At 38.2% G+C, this 17,638-nt stretch overlaps 1 protein-coding gene across 1 annotated transcript; it reads left to right on the top strand.

Moving 5' to 3' along the window:
• Nucleotides 1–1,014: 1,014 nt before the first annotated feature.
• On the top strand, nt 1,015–16,938 carry RSL24D1 (ribosomal L24 domain containing 1). The gene is given in 6 exon segments (NM_001258062.1): nt 1,015–1,207; nt 5,544–5,657; nt 7,318–7,390; nt 12,201–12,264; nt 14,865–14,950; nt 16,036–16,938. Coding segments are annotated over 6 exon segments (492 nt in total). The 5' UTR covers nt 1,015–1,126; the 3' UTR covers nt 16,110–16,938.
• The last annotated feature ends 700 nt before the right edge of the window (nt 16,939–17,638 follow it).

Genomic DNA, 17,638 nt, shown 5'->3' with positions numbered 1-17,638 from the left:
CAGCAAGATGCAGAAAAGGGTAAATAGTATATTAACTAGTATTATAAAGAAAAGGAGATAGAGACAGGGAAACACACAAATATACATGTTTGCCTATGCACAGAAAAGCTCTGGTAGGTAACAAATGGAACTGTTTTGCCCCTGGGGAGGAAGACAGCACGTCTAGGAAAGGAGGTAGTTTCTGGCAAAAGTATTTGTTTTTCTTTTTCTTTTTGTTTTTGAGACGGAGTTTCGCTGCTGTTGTCCAGGCTAGAGTACAATGGCGCGATTTCGGCTCACCGCAACCTCTGCTTCCAGAATTCAAGCGATTCTCCTGCCTCAGCCTCCCGAGCAGCTGGGATTACAGGCATGAGCCACCACGTCCGGTTAATTTTGTACTTTGAGTAGACACGGGGTTTCTCCATGTTTGTCAGGCTGGTCTCAAACTACTGACCTCAGGTGATCCGCCCACCTCGGCCTCCCAGAGTGCTAGGACTACAGGCGTAAGCCACCGCGCCCAGCCGAAAGTATTTGTTTACTACATATGTATATTAATTAAAATGGGAGGCGGGAGGCGGAGAACACGATTTTATATTTTAAAAAATTGCTGGTAAAGTCCTTGGAGCATCAACGACTCAACCGTTTTCATTATAATGTTTGAAGAAGCAACGCTGGATTGCAGGTTCTTCGCCGCTTACACCCTGCAAGTCACCATGGGACGAGAATCGAGGGCTGGTTTAGGGCAGGCAGTAGACAAACGAGTTAAGACAGCGCACTCGAGAGCACTCCGGAGCAAAGCACAAACCAAAGATACATAAAACGTGCGTAAATGCCGACATACAGAGAGAAAAAAAATAGGCGCTGTGAGAGCGAGTTCAGAAGGTGGCGCAAAACCGTATTTCCCCAAAGTAAGAGCGAACAGGTCTAGTCTGCAGCTCTGCGCCTGCGTCAAACGGCAGCGCTTTTGACCGCACGGCCTCGGCAGGCACAGTCGTGTTCGCTTCTCGTCTAACTGACCCGCGAGAACTAAGGACGCTTGCCTTTTTCCGGTCGGGGGAAGGGGGAAGAAGGTCACTTCCGGTGACGCGGCTACGTCACTTCCTTTCAAGCTTGGCGTTTGTTTGGTGGGGTCCCACGCGGGTTCAACATGCGTATCGAGAAGTGTTATTTCTGTTCGGGGCCCATCTACCCTGGACACGGCATGATGTTCGTCCGCAACGATTGCAAGGTGAGGCGACTGAGACCAGTCTGCGCTTCAGCCTAGCTTCCGCGGTTCCTGGGCGCGGCGACTAGGTGCCGGGTGCTTCTGCGTCTGCTGGGTTTGGCCCTGGTTGCTCCCGCTGTTCCCGTGGGAGGGTGGCTTAACTGGGGCTCCGGTCTCAGCGTTCCGCTTCGGGCGTTTCTCCTTCCCGGTGTCCCGAGTGGCGCTGGCTACCAGGCCACCCTTGGGTGGCGTTGGCAGCGTGGAGCTTCAGGAGCGATCCCAGCTGGCGCCTACCAGGAATCTTGGATGTCTGTGAGGGCTGTTTGGCCACTCGTGTACGTGGGCCACGTTCTTGAATCCAGTAAACTTTGTAGAGTGTATACGCTGTCAGGCATTATGGTAAGGTCCATACTAAAGTGTAGAGGTTGATGGAAGTGTTCCGTATTGCTTAATAGTAGACTTATCTGTTAAGTCTACTGCAGGTAGTACTGTATTAGGTACTGCGGGTGAGTTGGGGAGGGTCCCGTACGGAAAGACTCAGAATGGAGGTGATATTTATCTTGGATCCTGAATTTTGCGGGAGAAAGAGCGGAGGGGGCCTTCTAAGTGGTAGGAAAGTGAACATTTTGAGAAAAGGCAGAGAACGGTGCAAATCCACTTGTTTGAGTAAGTGACTGGATTGGAAATGATGATAGAGCCTTGGGCGTAGGGCTACAAGTATAATTATAGTAAATGTATAAACGTAAATACTAAATGAGTCCTAGTTGTGAAAGACGTTTTGAATGGTACATGAGTTTGTCCTGTCATTACAGAATGAATCCCGTTCCTCTCTTTCTCAGAGAAACACATTGTTGCTCAGAATCTGACTTCTTAAGTTTGCTTCTGAATTACTGGGCGTTTACAGATTCTTGGTTTCCACCAGATCTACTGGCTTGGAATCTTTAAGGGAGGGGAAGAGGGTCTAAGAATCTGTATATTAAGGTGAATTTGACATGCTAAAGAATTACAAGTCTGACTTCACTTTATATCTCTGTAACAGATCAAAGATATTGACCCCATTAATTAGATGCAAGGGATTCAGCTGAAAATGAGGGACCAAAGCTATGTGTGGTAAGGTAAAAGAACGTAGAAGGTTTTGAATACTTGCTCTCAGGAACATGATAAGAAGTTTATAAAAATGGACCAAAAGATTGCCAGGTTGGAGTCTAATTCAGAGTAGGCAGTATGGTTTTATACATGATCTCGTTACGATTTTGTGATTTTCGTCCAGGGTGCTTGTCAGCTGGATACTGGAATTAGAACGACAGATCGTGAGAGCTGTCAAGACCTGGGTATTAATTTGGTAGACACAGTGGAAGTTAAGTTGATGAAGAATAAGGACAATGTTGAGTTGGTTGGGAGTCAGCTTGGCCTAAGGAAGACCAGTGGATCCAGAAGAGAGTTGATGGAGGAAATAAAAGATAGAGGGCCTGAAGCACTAATAAAGAAAAAGTATCTCACCTTTTTTATGTTCTTGATTTCCAAGTCTAAATCTCCTGAGCTCCAAATCTGAATTTTCCACTGGATGTACCTCACAGTGGGCCTACTGAAAGAGAATTCGTTAGTACCTCAAATCTTTTTGCTCTGTGAATTAATACCACTCTTAAGTGCCCAAATAATTTTGCTAGAAACATGAGAGTCATCTTTGAATCTTTCACCTTTTGTATCTAGTTATCAAGACTTACCTATCCTGCCTCTGAAAAAATAATGGTGTCTTTGCCTTCTTTCTGCTTTCCTGCCCTAGTTCAGATTAGGCACTTACTATTATAGCCTCTTACATAATCTTTTTTTTGGGGGCCGGATCTCACTCTCTGTTACCCAGGCTGGAGTGCAGTGGTGTGATCATGGCTCTCTGCAGCCTCAGTCTCCTGGGCTTAAGCAGTCCTACCTCCTCAGCATCCTGAGTAGCCGGGATTACAGGTGTGCACCACCATGCCCAACATTAAAAAAAATTTTGTAGAGACGGGGAGATTAAATTTTTTTTTTTTTTTTTTTTTTTTTTTTTTTTTTTTTTTTTTTTTTTGTAGAGACAGGGACTTGCTATGTTTCCCAGGCTTTAACTAGTCTTTCTGCCTTTATTCTCTTAGTTTCTGAGACTGTTGTTAATAGAAACTTCACCTTTTACTCTTCTTAGGCATAAATGGATTAAGGGTAGAATTAATGCTAATTCTCCATATTTGCACATACTTTGCAAACAGGAAAAATACAGTCTTAATGAGGGTTTAATACATGTTGAGGCCGGGCGCGGTGGCTCAAGCCTGTAATCCTAGCACTTTGGGAGGCCGAGACGGGCGGATCACAAGGTCAGCAGATCGAGACCATCCTGGTTAACACGGTGAAACCCTGTCTCTACTAAAAAATACAAAAAACTAGCCGGGCGAGGTGGCAGGCGCCTGTAGTCCCAGCTACTCGGGAGGCTGAGCCAGGAGAATGGCGTAAACCCGGGAGGCGGAGCTTGCAGTGAGCTGAGATCTGGCCACTGCACTCCAGCCTGGGTGACAGAGCTAGACTCCGACTCAAAAAAAAAAAAAAAAAAAAAAAAAAAAAAAAAATACATGTTGAATTAGTGGAATAAGAAAAGTTTGAAGACCTTTGAGTCCAAGGTATGGGGGATCATTTGTTAGCATGTTAGCATTTAGGGGACTAAATTAAAAGAGAAACTTGAAAACATAAAGCTTTGCCTGACACATAAGCCATCCACCTCTTACACCACTATAGATTTAATCACTTCCTCATATGTGTTTACATGTTACATTATACATGATTATAGCTTTATCCCATTGTTTATATCCTAGTCTCATCTCGGTCTTTCTTGATCGCAAAGTGAGACTATCACATTGCTAGACTAAGCTTTTCAAGGTAGAGTACCAAATTTTAATTGTTCTTGTATCCTTAGCACTGGTACAACATCAGGCACATAGATACTCCTTATTTGCTGATTGAATCCCCTTCACACCTCCTCTGGTTCCAAGTCTCTTTAGATCCTTCATTGTGCCTTTCAGGTAATACCTATTAGATAAGGAACCAAGTAGATTCCTCATTGGATCTATTTGGAATTGAGAGGAGCCAAATCAAGTTTAGTCCTCCTGCTAGATAAATAGTAGAGAAAGGAATTTGCCTAAGGGTCATCTAATAGATATTAAATGTGGGAGGCTTTTATTTAAAAAGGTAATAGTATTTTGGGCTGAAAATACGCAAATGAAATTTCGTTTCACAATGATTTTAATGTATTCATTTTTTATTTATGATTTCATAGCAGGCTACTCCAGGAGATTTTAGTAGTTCTTATATTTTCTAGTCCATTTGAAATTAACTCAAGGATATAGACATGCTTTCACTCTAGTCTCTTAGGAGAAGGCTCTCTAGGAGGTATGGGCCTGGATCGGATTAAACTAATAGCAACAGTCTCTAAGAAAACTGTCCTACTGTGTGTAAGTGACCTACTTGAGGTTCCCCATAGGGCAACATATATAGAAGGTGAAAAGTGGTATGATTTGTGATACATACACAGGCTTATTTAGTTTGAAGTGTTTGTACTGTTTATTTTGACCTATTTATCTATCATACCTTCTAGGTATAATTCAACTTAATTTTCTTTACCAAGATCCACAAACCCCAAATAATTACTTTTTGTCTTCCCACTTTCTCCAGCGGCATACACAAATTGCAGTGTGTTCTAAGGCATTACGAAATAACAAAATAATACTGTTAGATTTATAAAATGAGTCCTAATAAGCCATTTCAGGAACATGTTGAAGCATCATCAAGTTGTAAGTTAGCACTATTAAAGGATTAAATCTTTTAGGATGAAGATGGAGAGTTAAAGTAGTAAAGAATGTTGTTGGCAGATCTATGGATAAGTCGAAAACAAATCTATTAGAGCACCAGTTTTAGCTGCTTTTGAAATTATTTTGTGCTTTCAACAAGGAAGACGGAAAGACTCAAAAGGAGATTTCAGAATGGTTGTTTGAAACTTTTATTCCCATTGAGGTATAGAGACAGTGAATTTTGAAAATTATCCTGAATTAAGAAAGGACTTAAATGACTTTACTTAAACTATTCCCTTTATTTGAAATAATTTTTCTGTTATTCTATACAAATGATTAGTAATTTAAAATAATATTTTCAGGGCCCTTAGCCTTTGGTTGGGATGATGTTTGACAGTCAAAAAATAGTTGTTTCCATTTAATCTGATATATCTTACACATTTCTAAATGGCAGTTTAAGTAGAAGGGCATGTATTTTTTGTGTAGCAGGAGTAACATCTTATGATAGAAAAGTTTTTAATGTTGACTTCTCAATATTTTAACTTTTCTTGTAGGTGTTCAGATTTTGCAAATCTAAATGTCATAAAAACTTTAAAAAGAAGCGCAATCCTCGCAAAGTTAGGTGGACCAAGGCATTCCGGAAAGCAGCTGGTAAAGAGCTTACAGTGGTGAGTACAGTTAGCTATCAATAGAGTTTTTACACGTTTCACAGTTTTAGTATTTGAGGGGTGTATGTCATTTAATCAGTCATGGCAAGGCCTCCTATAACGTGATTAATAAGTGCCTTATTTGTATTTGGCTTTGGAAATAATCTCATTCTCACATGGTCCTGAAAACTGTAATTCTGTGGAGCTACTATTTTTAGCTCTTGCAGAGAAAGGAAAATCATTTAAATGGCTTGAGATGAAGTTGGGAATTGCTACTGAAAGATTTTGAGATGAAGTTAAGAGAAAGGATTTCTGAACAGCAGTCAAGGCTCAGGTGAAGTTTATAATAGACTCATTTATTGGTTTCTGGATTTCCTTAGCAGGGCTTTGTATCTGAGAGCAGAGAAATTAGTAGTGTTGGTGTGAGGAGGACTAGAGCTAAGTCAAGGGGGAAGAAAATTTAATGGAGTGAGCCTCCATCATTATATTGTTACATTGAATTGATAAAAGGATATTTTGAAGCTGTCCACGTTCAGTCCCTGTAAAGAAAGGAGATGAAAATGCAGTACAGGCTACCTTTGAGGGAGGAAGATCTTTTAAACTGTCCCCTTCGTCCATGGCCTCCTTTACCCACCAAACCTATGACCCCTTTCCCACCTTTTTATTGCTAAAGGGCAGTCAGTATCTGCAAGCATTTTGCATCAAGCCCTTTCCTGGCTTCCTTAATACCAGAGCTTTGCGGTGAATGTAAAGAGTATCGTTTGACCAGATGCAAGGCCAAATCATAATTACTGTCACAAAAATAATTTTCATTCTGGACGAGAAGAAGCATAGCAGCCTAAATGCAAGTGGCGGCTGCCTGAGGAAAGACTGCCAGTCACATTTACTGATTACTATTTAGCTTGTGGCTGAGGTTATTATGCTCCGAATAAAGGTGTGTATATATAAAAGAAATAGTAGCTAAATCCAGAGGTGGTGCTGTTTTATATGCCTGTCAGATAGATTTGAAAACCAAGAAATACCTGTAGCTTTTCCAAAATTGTTTTGTGTGTTTTAAGATTAAAAGGATCATTAACTGTAAAAATACCAGCCACTAGCAATGGTAACAGTCTTTGGAGGAGATCTGAAGAAATGTAGGGCCTGACTTATATTCTGCAGAGTAGCACCTCATTTGTTTGAAGATATATATAGTTTTCATACCTTTTTGCTATAACAGATAGATATTTGGTTGAACCATATGAAGGTTTCTCTCTTTTTCTGTCTCCTACAGGAAGGACATGGAATTCTTGATGTTGACTTTTTTTGATCTGTGAAAAATGGCAGTTTCATATGGTTCAATGTAATTCAGAGTTTTCTGGCTTTGAATCATATCTGGGAATGGAAATGGGGAAGGTTTTTCAGTTTGTAATCCTGGTAATTGTCATACGCCGTTCTGAGGGATGGAGGTGTTACCGACTCCTCCTCTCTCTTTGAGAATCACCGTTATATAGAGTTATGTTTTCAGTAGGGAGGTGTGAAAGGAGAAAAAGTTTGAAAACCTGTATTCTCTGAGATCACCCTGAGGGGTGAATCTTGATGTATGTTCACTCAGAACACTTATGAAAAGGAAGATGTTTTAAGAAATATTTCCTTTCTACTTTTCTTAAAACTTTATTTTTATCTCCTCTGTTCCCTCTTACAGGATAATTCATTTGAATTTGAAAAACGTAGAAATGAACCTATCAAATACCAGCGAGAGCTATGGAATAAAACTAGTAAGTCACAGAAAAATACCAATAATTTTGAGGAGAGACTGGTTTGGGATAATACTATAACTTTAAGTGTCAGCTTGTTGTTTAAATATTGAATTTTCCATTTGTCATCGCCTGGCTTTTATTATTTTATCCTCATTTTAATGGTTCTGTTGTAGTCATATCTTTTATCATTTTTTTTTTTTTTTTTTACAATTGGCTGGTGTGTTCATTTTAAAATAATGTAATTATTCACTTTGATACTACTTGAAGTGCCCACACAGAGGTGTAAAAACATATAAGTAGCTGAAAAAAATAGAGAAGGAAAATACCGTTTTAGGGTGAGTGTGGGACCGTTAAAATACACACAAAACCTAACACACTTCACATGTTTAGACTGTATAGTTTAGGATATAAACTTGTATTCTGTATACCTTATAATTAAAATTAAAAAGTGTAGTGCTTAAGGTCATCATTACAAATGTCCTGAGAATTTCTAAGTGTTTGACTTAGGTAAAAAATGAAGTTGTAATCTTCTGAAATTAAAAGCAATAATACCTAGTTTTTTCTTTTTTTCCCTGAAGTAGGCAGAAAGTTTAATGAAAAAAGTCCCATATGTAGAAAAAGTTAATCCCTTAAGCTCGCTTGTAGGTTCTACAACATTTGTGTATGTTTGGATGTTTGGGACCCTTGGCCCTGCCTTTTTATTATTATCATTATTATTATTATTATTATTATTTTTTCTTTGAGAGTCAAAGTGTTGCTCTGTCCACCCGGCTGGAGTGCAGTGGCATGATCTCGGCTCACTGCAGTCGCTGCCTTCCAGGTTCAAGCAGTTCTCCTGCCTCAGCCTCCTGGGTAGCTAGGATTACAGGCGCATGCCACCACACCTGGCTAATTTTTGTATTGTTAGTAGAGGTGGGTTTTCGCCGTGTTGGCCAGGGTGGCCTTGAACTCGTGACCTCAAGTGATCCACCCGGCTTGGCCTCCCAAAGTGCTGGGATTACAGGCGTGAGCCACCACGCCGGGCACCGGCCCTGCCTTCTTTTCTTCCCATGGTTACCTTTGTGCAGCCTGTAGCCATTTCTAGTGTTGGGTGTGGGGGTGATGTGGTTTGTTAACCAGAGTCTGTAAGGCTTAGAATTCCACAAACTTTATTACTCGCCTAATAGATCATAGGCAGGGCATCCCTTTCTGTACTCCAGTCAGTCACGAGACTTCAGGGGAAGAATTGAAAATGTGTGGACCTTTGTAGTAGTATTTACACCTTCTAAACCAGGGGCATCCAATCTTTGGCTTCCCTGGGCCACATTGGAAGAAGAATTGTCTTAGGGCACATATAAAATACACTAACACTAATGATAGCTGATGAGCTAAGAAAAAAAAAATTGCAAAAAACTCTGTTTATGTTTTAAAAAAGTTTACGAATTTATGTTGGGCTGTGGGTTGGTCAAGTTTGTTCTAAAGCTTTGTTTACCCTGGACCATGTGGAGAAATTGGAGTTTAGATTTGGAATTGCCTTTTCTATACTTAGCCCTAATTATTGTACCCTTTGGGTCTCTCCTACCCCCTTTTTAAAAAAAAAGTCTTTTCCTTCTGCTTTATAATTAGAGGAAGAGTTAATTTCTGAAAAGCAATTGATTTTTATTGGGTTTATTTGATAAGGAAATAACACTTATTCAAACTCAAGGATTTCTAAAGAGATTAACTTATAGGATTATTAAATTGATTTCAAAAGGCATCCTTATCAAGGACATTATTGGAAAGTCCTGAAGCATTTCTTTTTTTTTTTTTTTTGAGACGGAGTCTTGCTCTGTTGCCCAGGCTGGAGTGCAGTGGTGTGATCTCGGCTCACTGCAACCTCCGCCTCCCGGGTTCAAGCAATTTTCCTGCCTCAGCCTCCTGAGTAGCTGGGACTACAGGCACATGCTGCCATGCCCGGCTAATTTTTTTTGTATTTTAGTAGAGACAGGGTTTCACCATGTTACTCAGGCTGGTGGCAAGCTTCTGAGCTCAGACAGTCCGCCCGCCTCAGTCTCCCAAAGTGCTGGGATTACAGGCGTGAGCCACTGTGCCTGTCCTGAAGCATTTCTGGATTTCATTCAGTTTTATTTCATTTTGACCTTTGCTTTTGTTGTTGTTGTTATTGCTTGAAGACAGCAGCTCCAGATCATTTTTACATATTTTGTAACTGCTTTGACTTAGTGGGTATTTAGGTGGTTGTTGAAATGAGGTGCATATCCAATTTCAGTGATACGTGAATAATCAGTTCTATGGTCCACCATGCTAGTTTCGTGTTATATTGCTCAAGAGAAATACTGCTGTGTTCTGTATGACTTCACATGCTGTAATGGTAATGTTCTCTGCAGTTCTTACTTTCTTTTAATTCATTGCACATTTATTAAACACTGCCTGTGGTATACAAAGATGAACAGGTCACACACAGTCTCTGCCCTCTAGGTGCATTTACTGAGTACTCCTATTTTATTGTTTCTGTTAGGTTTTATTACAGAGTCTCATTCTCTTGCCCCCCTCATTTGTACATCTGTAAATTCTGTAAGAAACAGTGCTTTGTAGATTTTTTTTTTTTCCCTGCACTGATTCTGCTTTCCTTTTTACTGGGATCCTAAAAATAGTTTTTTCTAGGAAGATCTGCTAAGTGGACAGTATGAGTGCTAGGTATATAGGATGAGAGTCTTTGGAATTTAAGATTCTTTCCTGGTGTTTTACACAATTAATAAAAGTTGTTTTCAGTATTGTTCCAGAACAATATATTATTCTTCTAAGAGATTTATTGATTCTCCACACCCCTCATATTTCAATATCATTTGGTCTATAAACTAATCTGTTGACAAGAGTTGTATGTTCATTACTTACATTATCAAATTATGTGAGGACATGGATTGAACAACCTTTGTTAAGGTATTGATGTCTGTAGAAACAGTAGTATGTTAGAATTTCAAAAATACCAGGAAAAGTAGTTTGCACTTTATCCCTCATGGCTGTCTGTGTTGCAGGTGAATTTTTAATGTCTTCAGGTTTTTTTTTTTTAACTTTTTACTTATTTTATTTTTGTTGAACTTTTTTCTAATCTTAGTAGCTTTTGGGGTACAAGTGGTTTTTTTGGTTACATGGATTAATTGTAGATTGGCAAAATCTGAGATTTTAGTGCATCCATCACCTGAGTAGTGTACATTGTACCCAATATATAGTTTTTACCCCTTACCCCGCCCCACCCCCACTTTTGAGTCCCCATAGTCCATTATATTGCTCTGTATGCCTTTGCGTGCCATAGCTTAGCCACCACTTGTAAGTGAGGACATACAGTATTAGGTTTTCTATTCCTGGGTTACTTCATTTAGAATAATGACCTCCAGTTCCATCCAAGTTGCTGCAAAAGACATTGTTTTGTTCCTTTTGTTGGGTGAGTACTATTCCATCATGTATAAATACCGCATTTTCTTTACCCACTTGTTGGTCGATGGGCACTTAGGTTGGTTCCATATCTTTGTAGTTGTGAATTGTACAGTCAGATGCTTCTTAGGTTCAAAATATTTCAATCTTCTGGAATATTTGGAAATACAGTATATTATTCTTTGGAAAGGATTTTCCTGCCACTTGTGTTTATTTCCCTTCTAAATAAGTTTAAAGTGTGGAAATGCTTCTGGGTACTAGAACTTGTCCTTATTTTTGCTGAAAGACAAAGAAAAAAAGTTACATATCCAGCATATTATTAATTCTGAGCTACAGCATATGCAGATTTATAGTTGACATTTTCTTAGAATTATTTATGTAAATGTTGCTTTAATACTAGAGGTCTTAAAGATTGTCCTGGTGGTTTTTGTTAAAATGTAGATTCAGATATAGGTTTGTGTGGGGCCTGAAATCCTGTGTTACCGTTTTACTCTTTTTAATGAATAAGTGTACTTTTGGGAGATACTTTAAGACTATATAAATATCTTATTCTGTAGATCTGCAGACTACACTGTAAAGAGCTAGATCAGAAGTTGTGGTGTCTGAGCCACTGAGCACTTGAAATGTGGCTAATCTAAATTGCGTTGTGCTGTAAATGTGAAATGAATGCTGGATTTTGAAGACAATATGAAAACAGGAATAAAATATTTCACTAATAATTTTATATAGATTGCATGTTGAATGACAGTATTTGGAAAATTTGGGTTAAATAAAATGTATCATTAAATTTCCACCTGTTCCTTTTTACTTTAAAAAATATGGCTACTAGAAAATTTAAAATTTCATATGTGGTTTGTCTTTCATTGGATAGTACTAATAGAGATTTTAGAGCATAGTTGAACTCAGCCCCCTTTTAGCCAACGCTCCTGTAGACATTTTCTAAAACAGTTGGATTTTTGTGGTCTAGAACATATTAGTATTGATTGATTGGTTCATTCTGCCAATATCATGTGCTGACCATATCCCAGGCACTTTAAGTGTTCATAACCAGAAAGATGCTGTCTTTATTCATGGAAATTACAAGTTAAGAATGAGATTAGTTGTCAATAGTCCAAGTTCTCTTTATAGTAAAATTTGAAAAGCATTGGATTGGTTTAAAGTGGAAGGAAAATTTAACAGCAACAGAGACTTTTGTCAAATAAAAATTAGAGAAATGATACTTGTTAGACAGAATGTTGAGAGTGATGATGGCCATGAGTATATACCTTCAGCTTTTTGAGTAGGATTGTTTTTGTAATGATTTTTTTTCATGTAAATTCATTTCTAAATCAGAATAATAAAGAAGTGCTTGTTAATGCAGTTGTTGATCATACTGCTTGAATGTGCGTACATTTGCTAACTCTTATGAACTTTTTTGTAGTTGATGCAATGAAGAGAGTTGAAGAGATCAAACAGAAACGCCAAGCTAAATTTATAATGAACAGGTATGAATATTTATGTGGAGTAACTTTTGGAAAGTAATTACTAGTAGATATTTAGAGGCATTCGTATTTTTTTTTTTTTAATTTTTTATTTTGACATAACTTCAGACTTACCAAAAACTTCCAGGAATAATATGAAGAACTCTTGTATATTCTGCTAGCACTTTACATTTACTTTATCCCTGTCACAGTGTATTGAAGACCATAACGCTTTTTCCTTCTAAGTATACTGAAGTGTATGTAATCTAAAAATAACATTCTCTTAAACACAGTGTGGTTATCTATCAGTCAGGAAATTAACATTGATATAATACTATTATATAATCTATGAACTTTGTTTAGACCTCACCAGTTATTCTGATTACGTCCATAGCAGTGGAAAGTCCTTCATATTTCTTCAGGCTCCTTTAATCTGGACAGTTTCTCATCTTTCTTTATTTTACATGACAGTGATAGTTTTGAAGAGTATAGGTGAAGTTATTGTATAGAATGTTGTTCAATTTGGGTTTGTCTGATATCTTCCTCGTTAGATTTTGTTTAGGCGCCTTTGGCAGGGATGTCACAGAAATGATGGCATACCCTTCTCATGCATCATATCGGGAAGCACATGATGTCACCTTTCTGGTGATGTTAACTTTGATCATTTGATTAAGGTGATGTCTGTTAGGTTTCTCCACTGGAAGGTTACTAGTTTGTTTTCCTTATAATCAGTACATCTCTTGGGGGAGATACATAGAGATTCAGTAAAGAGCCTATTACTCCTCAAACTTGTACCTACTGGTTTTGGTTTTCATTAGAGTCTTGCCTGAATCAGTTACTACTATTGTTGTGATTGTTGCCAAATGGTGGTTTTTCTAATTCCATCATTTCTTCTACATTTTTTAGTTGATTTTCTCATGTAAGAAAGAACTTTCTCTTTTCCATCAATTTCAAGATTTATTCCTTCACTCATATTACATCTGTGTGTATTCATGGATTCTTTTTTCTTTTTTTTTTTTTTTTGAGAGGGAGTCTGGCTCTGTGGCCCAGGCTGGAGTGCAGTGGCCGGATCTCAGCTCACTGCAAGCTCCGCCTCCCGGGTTTACCCCATTCTCCTGCCTCAGCCTCCCGAGTAGCTGGGACTACAGGCGCCCGCCACCTCGCCCGGCTAGATTTTTGTATTTTTTAGTAGAGACGGGGTTTCACCATGTTAGCCAGGCTGGTCTCGATCTCCTGACCTGGTGATCCGCCCGTCTCGGCCTCCCAAAGTGCTGGGATTACAGGCTTGAGCCACCGCGCCCGGCTGTATTCATGGATTCTTATGGTATACATTGGGTTATAATTCTTTATTGTCATTATTTATTTTGATGTTCTAAGTGGCCCACGTTTGGCCTGTGGGAGTTCCTTTAGGCAGACTGTTATGTCATTTTGACAGTTCTCCTCATTCTTTGAGTGCATTCATGTTTCATAGGTAACAAGATGTTTCCCCTTCCCCAGCTTGGAATCAGCTATTCTTTTCAGAGCAGGACCATTAGCTTTAAAATTAATTGCTATGGAATATGTCAAGGAAAAGAAGCACGTGCCAGCAGCTTTGTGGCTTAAAAATTTTAAAGCATTTCAGAAAAATGTTTGAGGACTAGTCTGTTAGCATTTTTATTGAATATCATGTGTTTTGTGCTCTTTTAATTACCCAGTGGTTTTTTAAAAATTATATAACAGAGATTTATCTATTTGAGAAGAAAAGATCTAGGCACTGTAACAGTTAAAGGGTTAAAGATTGTTTTATGTAGTAGAGTACTCCTTGTTTTCTTTTTTTTTTTTTTTGAGACTGAGTCTCGCTCTGTCGCCCAGGCTGGAGTGCTGTGGTGCCATCTTGGCTCACTGCAGGCTCCGCTTCCCAGGTTCCTGCCATTCTTCTGCCTCAGCCTCCCTAGTAGCTGGGACTACAGGTGCCCGCCACCACGCCCGGCTAATTTTTTGTATTTTTAGTAGAGACGGGGTTTCACCATGTTAGCCAGGATGGTCTCGACTCCTGACCTCGTGATCTGCCCATCTTGGCCTCCCAAAGTGCTGGGATTATAGGCGTGAGCCACCGCGCCCAGCCAAGCACTACTTCTTTTCATGACTCACATCCTTCGTTTACTCAGCAAATATATATTGAGCTCCCATTTTGTGCCATTCTTAAGTACAAAGAATGAATGCATGAACAAGTGTTGTGGTAGGGTAGGAATCCTATTTTGAGCTAATTACGAAATAGAAAACCACAAGTTTGAGTTGTTAGGGAAGAAAATGTACATTTGTAAGGGCTTAACAGGTGACCTTACCTTAGATTTGGGAATAAGTGTAAGGTATACATCTCTTTTAGGTTATGTTCACCACTTGTCATTTGGGAATAATGTGAGAGAACTGAGAGGCTCTTTATTCACTTGGTGTTGATGCTGCTGCTGGATGGGGGGTGTTGTGGGGAGAAGAAAGGGGAGTGAACAGAAGGGCAGCCATCATGTTTCCATTCCCCATCTGTGGGGCTAACTGAAGTAACAACATTTAGAAGCTGTATTGTGAACTGATGCCGCTTAAAGCAGTGTTAGCAACTGAAATTTTGGCTTTAATGTATTTTGTTGTAGATTGAAGAAAAATAAAGAGCTACAGAAAGTTCAGGATATCAAAGAAGTCAAGCAAAACATCCATCTTATCCGAGCCCCTCTTGCAGGTGAGTACTATGTTGCACAGGAGTTTACTGCTTTAAGAAGAAAAATGAAAAATCTAGATTTTTGTGGTCTGTGTATTTGGGTACCAACTAACTTTGGGTATTTTTTCCTTTAAATACTATCTTTCCCAGTAAATGTATGATATGATTTGGTCTATTAAAATGTAATTTATTCAGTGTATTTCCCAGTTGTAATCTATTTATATGGTGTTTTTTTTCCCTTCATTGAATTCTATGTTCCGTATCTCCCCAAGTTAAGCAAAATTATTTGAGCAATAGTTTTGTAGATGATTTTTGGACAATGTTTTATATTAGTGTTTCTCAAACTTTGGTCGGTCTCGGAATTACCAACTTGGGGAACTTAATATAAATACATAGGCCGAGGCTCTTTGAGTCTGAGCCACTGTTCAGTAGCATTCCAGGTGATTCTGATACTAAAATTTGGACTACTGTTTCTTTTACTCAGCTAACACCAAGTACAGTCTCTTATGCAATTTACTTAGGTAGATCACTTAAAGGGAAAGAAATGTTAGTAAAGGTCAAATTCTGTAATCACATGTTGAGTACGTTTGTGTAAATCTACTTGTATTATTTTTGTACCAAATTTTATTAAAGTAGACAAAATTCTGGAGCATTTGTTTCACATATACATGATAACAAACTGATAGTTAAAAAGCACCAGAAAGGAACCATTGTTATCTAATTTTTTAGGTAATCCTTTTTGAGGTAGATAGAACAGTGTTAAGAGCAGGGACCTTGGATCCAGATGGCCGGAGTTCACATGCCAGCGCTTTGACTTATATGACTTTCTAGTTGAGTGACCTTCAGCAAGTTAATCTGTCTTGGAGCCTCAGTTTTCTCGTATTTAAAATGGGGGTTGTTAGGAAGGTGAAATGAGCAAATGTATGTAGAATGTTTATTTGATGCATGACATATCATAAGACCTATGTTAGTTTAGCTGTTATTAAATTTCTTAGGAATGGCTTATATTACTTTAAAACATGCAGGATCCTTTATAAAGTGTTGATGTGAATTCTGTAAGGTCACATTGAATTAAGTTGTTTATTTTTTACTTGTTTTTATTAAAGGCAAAGGGAAGCAGTTGGAAGAGAAAATGGTACAGCAGTTACAAGAGGATGTGGACATGGAAGATGCTCCTTAAAAATCTCTGTAACCATTTCTTTTGTGTACATTTGAAAAGACCCTTTGGATACTTGGAACTGCTAAATTATCTTATTTTTTACATAAGGTCACTTAAATGAAAAGTGATTAAAATACATCTTTCCTACATTGCCTTCTACATAACATCAGGTATTACGGATGTTAGATTGCATCTCAGTGTTAAATCTTCACTGATAGATGTACTTAAGTAAATCATGAAAATTCTGCTTATAACTATAGAAGTGAATTGTGGATGTAAAATGGTTATGCTATTTGGGTAATGGCACCAGGCAGCATTTGTATAGTAACTAATGGCAAAAATTCATGGCTAGTGATGTATAAAATAAAATATTCTTTGCGGTAAAATATTCTCTTTGTTAATGTTATAGAAGAGGGGGATACAAAAAGGAACTAACAATTTGTATGGCAGTATCAGATATTATTTTTGTTTTAGTATTTCCTGTTTTGGTTTATTTGTATCTTAGAAGAGCATAATGACATTGTTTGATGAAACCTACATTATGCTGGACTGTTTTGACCTGGTTTAACCCTTCTGATAGGTAGTTGTGGATGTTGGGGATGAGAACTGAATAATCTTTGCCTGGAGTGCCACTACACTCTAGAATTTCCACTTCGGAGAATATTCAGTTCTCACTTGCGATTCCTGGTAGAACAAACTTTATTTTTCTAGCCCAGCAGTGATCTAGAAGCAGAGGAATCCCAGCGCCTTTTAAAAGTTATTATGTGGTTTTCTTTTAAAAAGCTGCTGATTTTGGAAGGTAGAATTTATGGGTACAACGTATGTTCATTATTTGTACGTAAAATAAAACCATTTAAAAAGTAATGTGATATTTATTATTTAAAGGCACTAAACAAAGATGAAGTATTGATTATCTGGAAGAAGAAATCTTCCTCCACACATCCCATTTAAGTAGGAGATACATTTAATTAAAGAGAAATAGATACTTAATGTTTCTGTGTTTTTACATTGTTTACAATTTTAAGTATGTTAAAGATACTAAGTAACTATCAGTTTGCATAATTTTTTTTTTAAGGTAGAATGTAGAAAAAATGACTAATTCTTAGCCTTCCATAATTATAAAGTAATGGCTCATTTTTTATTTCAGTATTAGGTAGTAAAACTAAAGCTGTAGACCAATGCCTGGACCAAGTGTTAGGAGAGCTGAGTTCCAGTGTGGTTTTGCCTGGGTATTTTTCTTTGTAAACAATATTATTGATTGAAGATTAGGGGAAATGATACATGTGAGGAAAGACATTTGTAAAATTTCTTGAGTTTTTACTACATACCATATTCATTTTTTAAAGAAATAAACATTTTAAAAGTTACATTTGATTAGGAAACAAGTGTCCTACACTGCCAGCGAAGGAGCAAGCTGCCCGTGCCTTGCGACCATCAATTTGGGGGAAATTGGGCTGAATTGAAGAGCTGATGTTGCATCTTAAGTTTAGCATCCAAACAGTTTTCTTCCTTTTCATGATTTCATAGAATTTCGAGAACCCAGATCTCAT

Source organism: Macaca mulatta, chromosome 7 (assembly GCF_049350105.2).
Source record: "Macaca mulatta isolate MMU2019108-1 chromosome 7, T2T-MMU8v2.0, whole genome shotgun sequence".
Taxonomy (NCBI): Eukaryota; Metazoa; Chordata; class Mammalia; order Primates; family Cercopithecidae; genus Macaca; species Macaca mulatta.
Note: the sequence above shows the minus strand (reverse complement) of the source record. Positions and strands in the feature narration are given on the sequence as shown.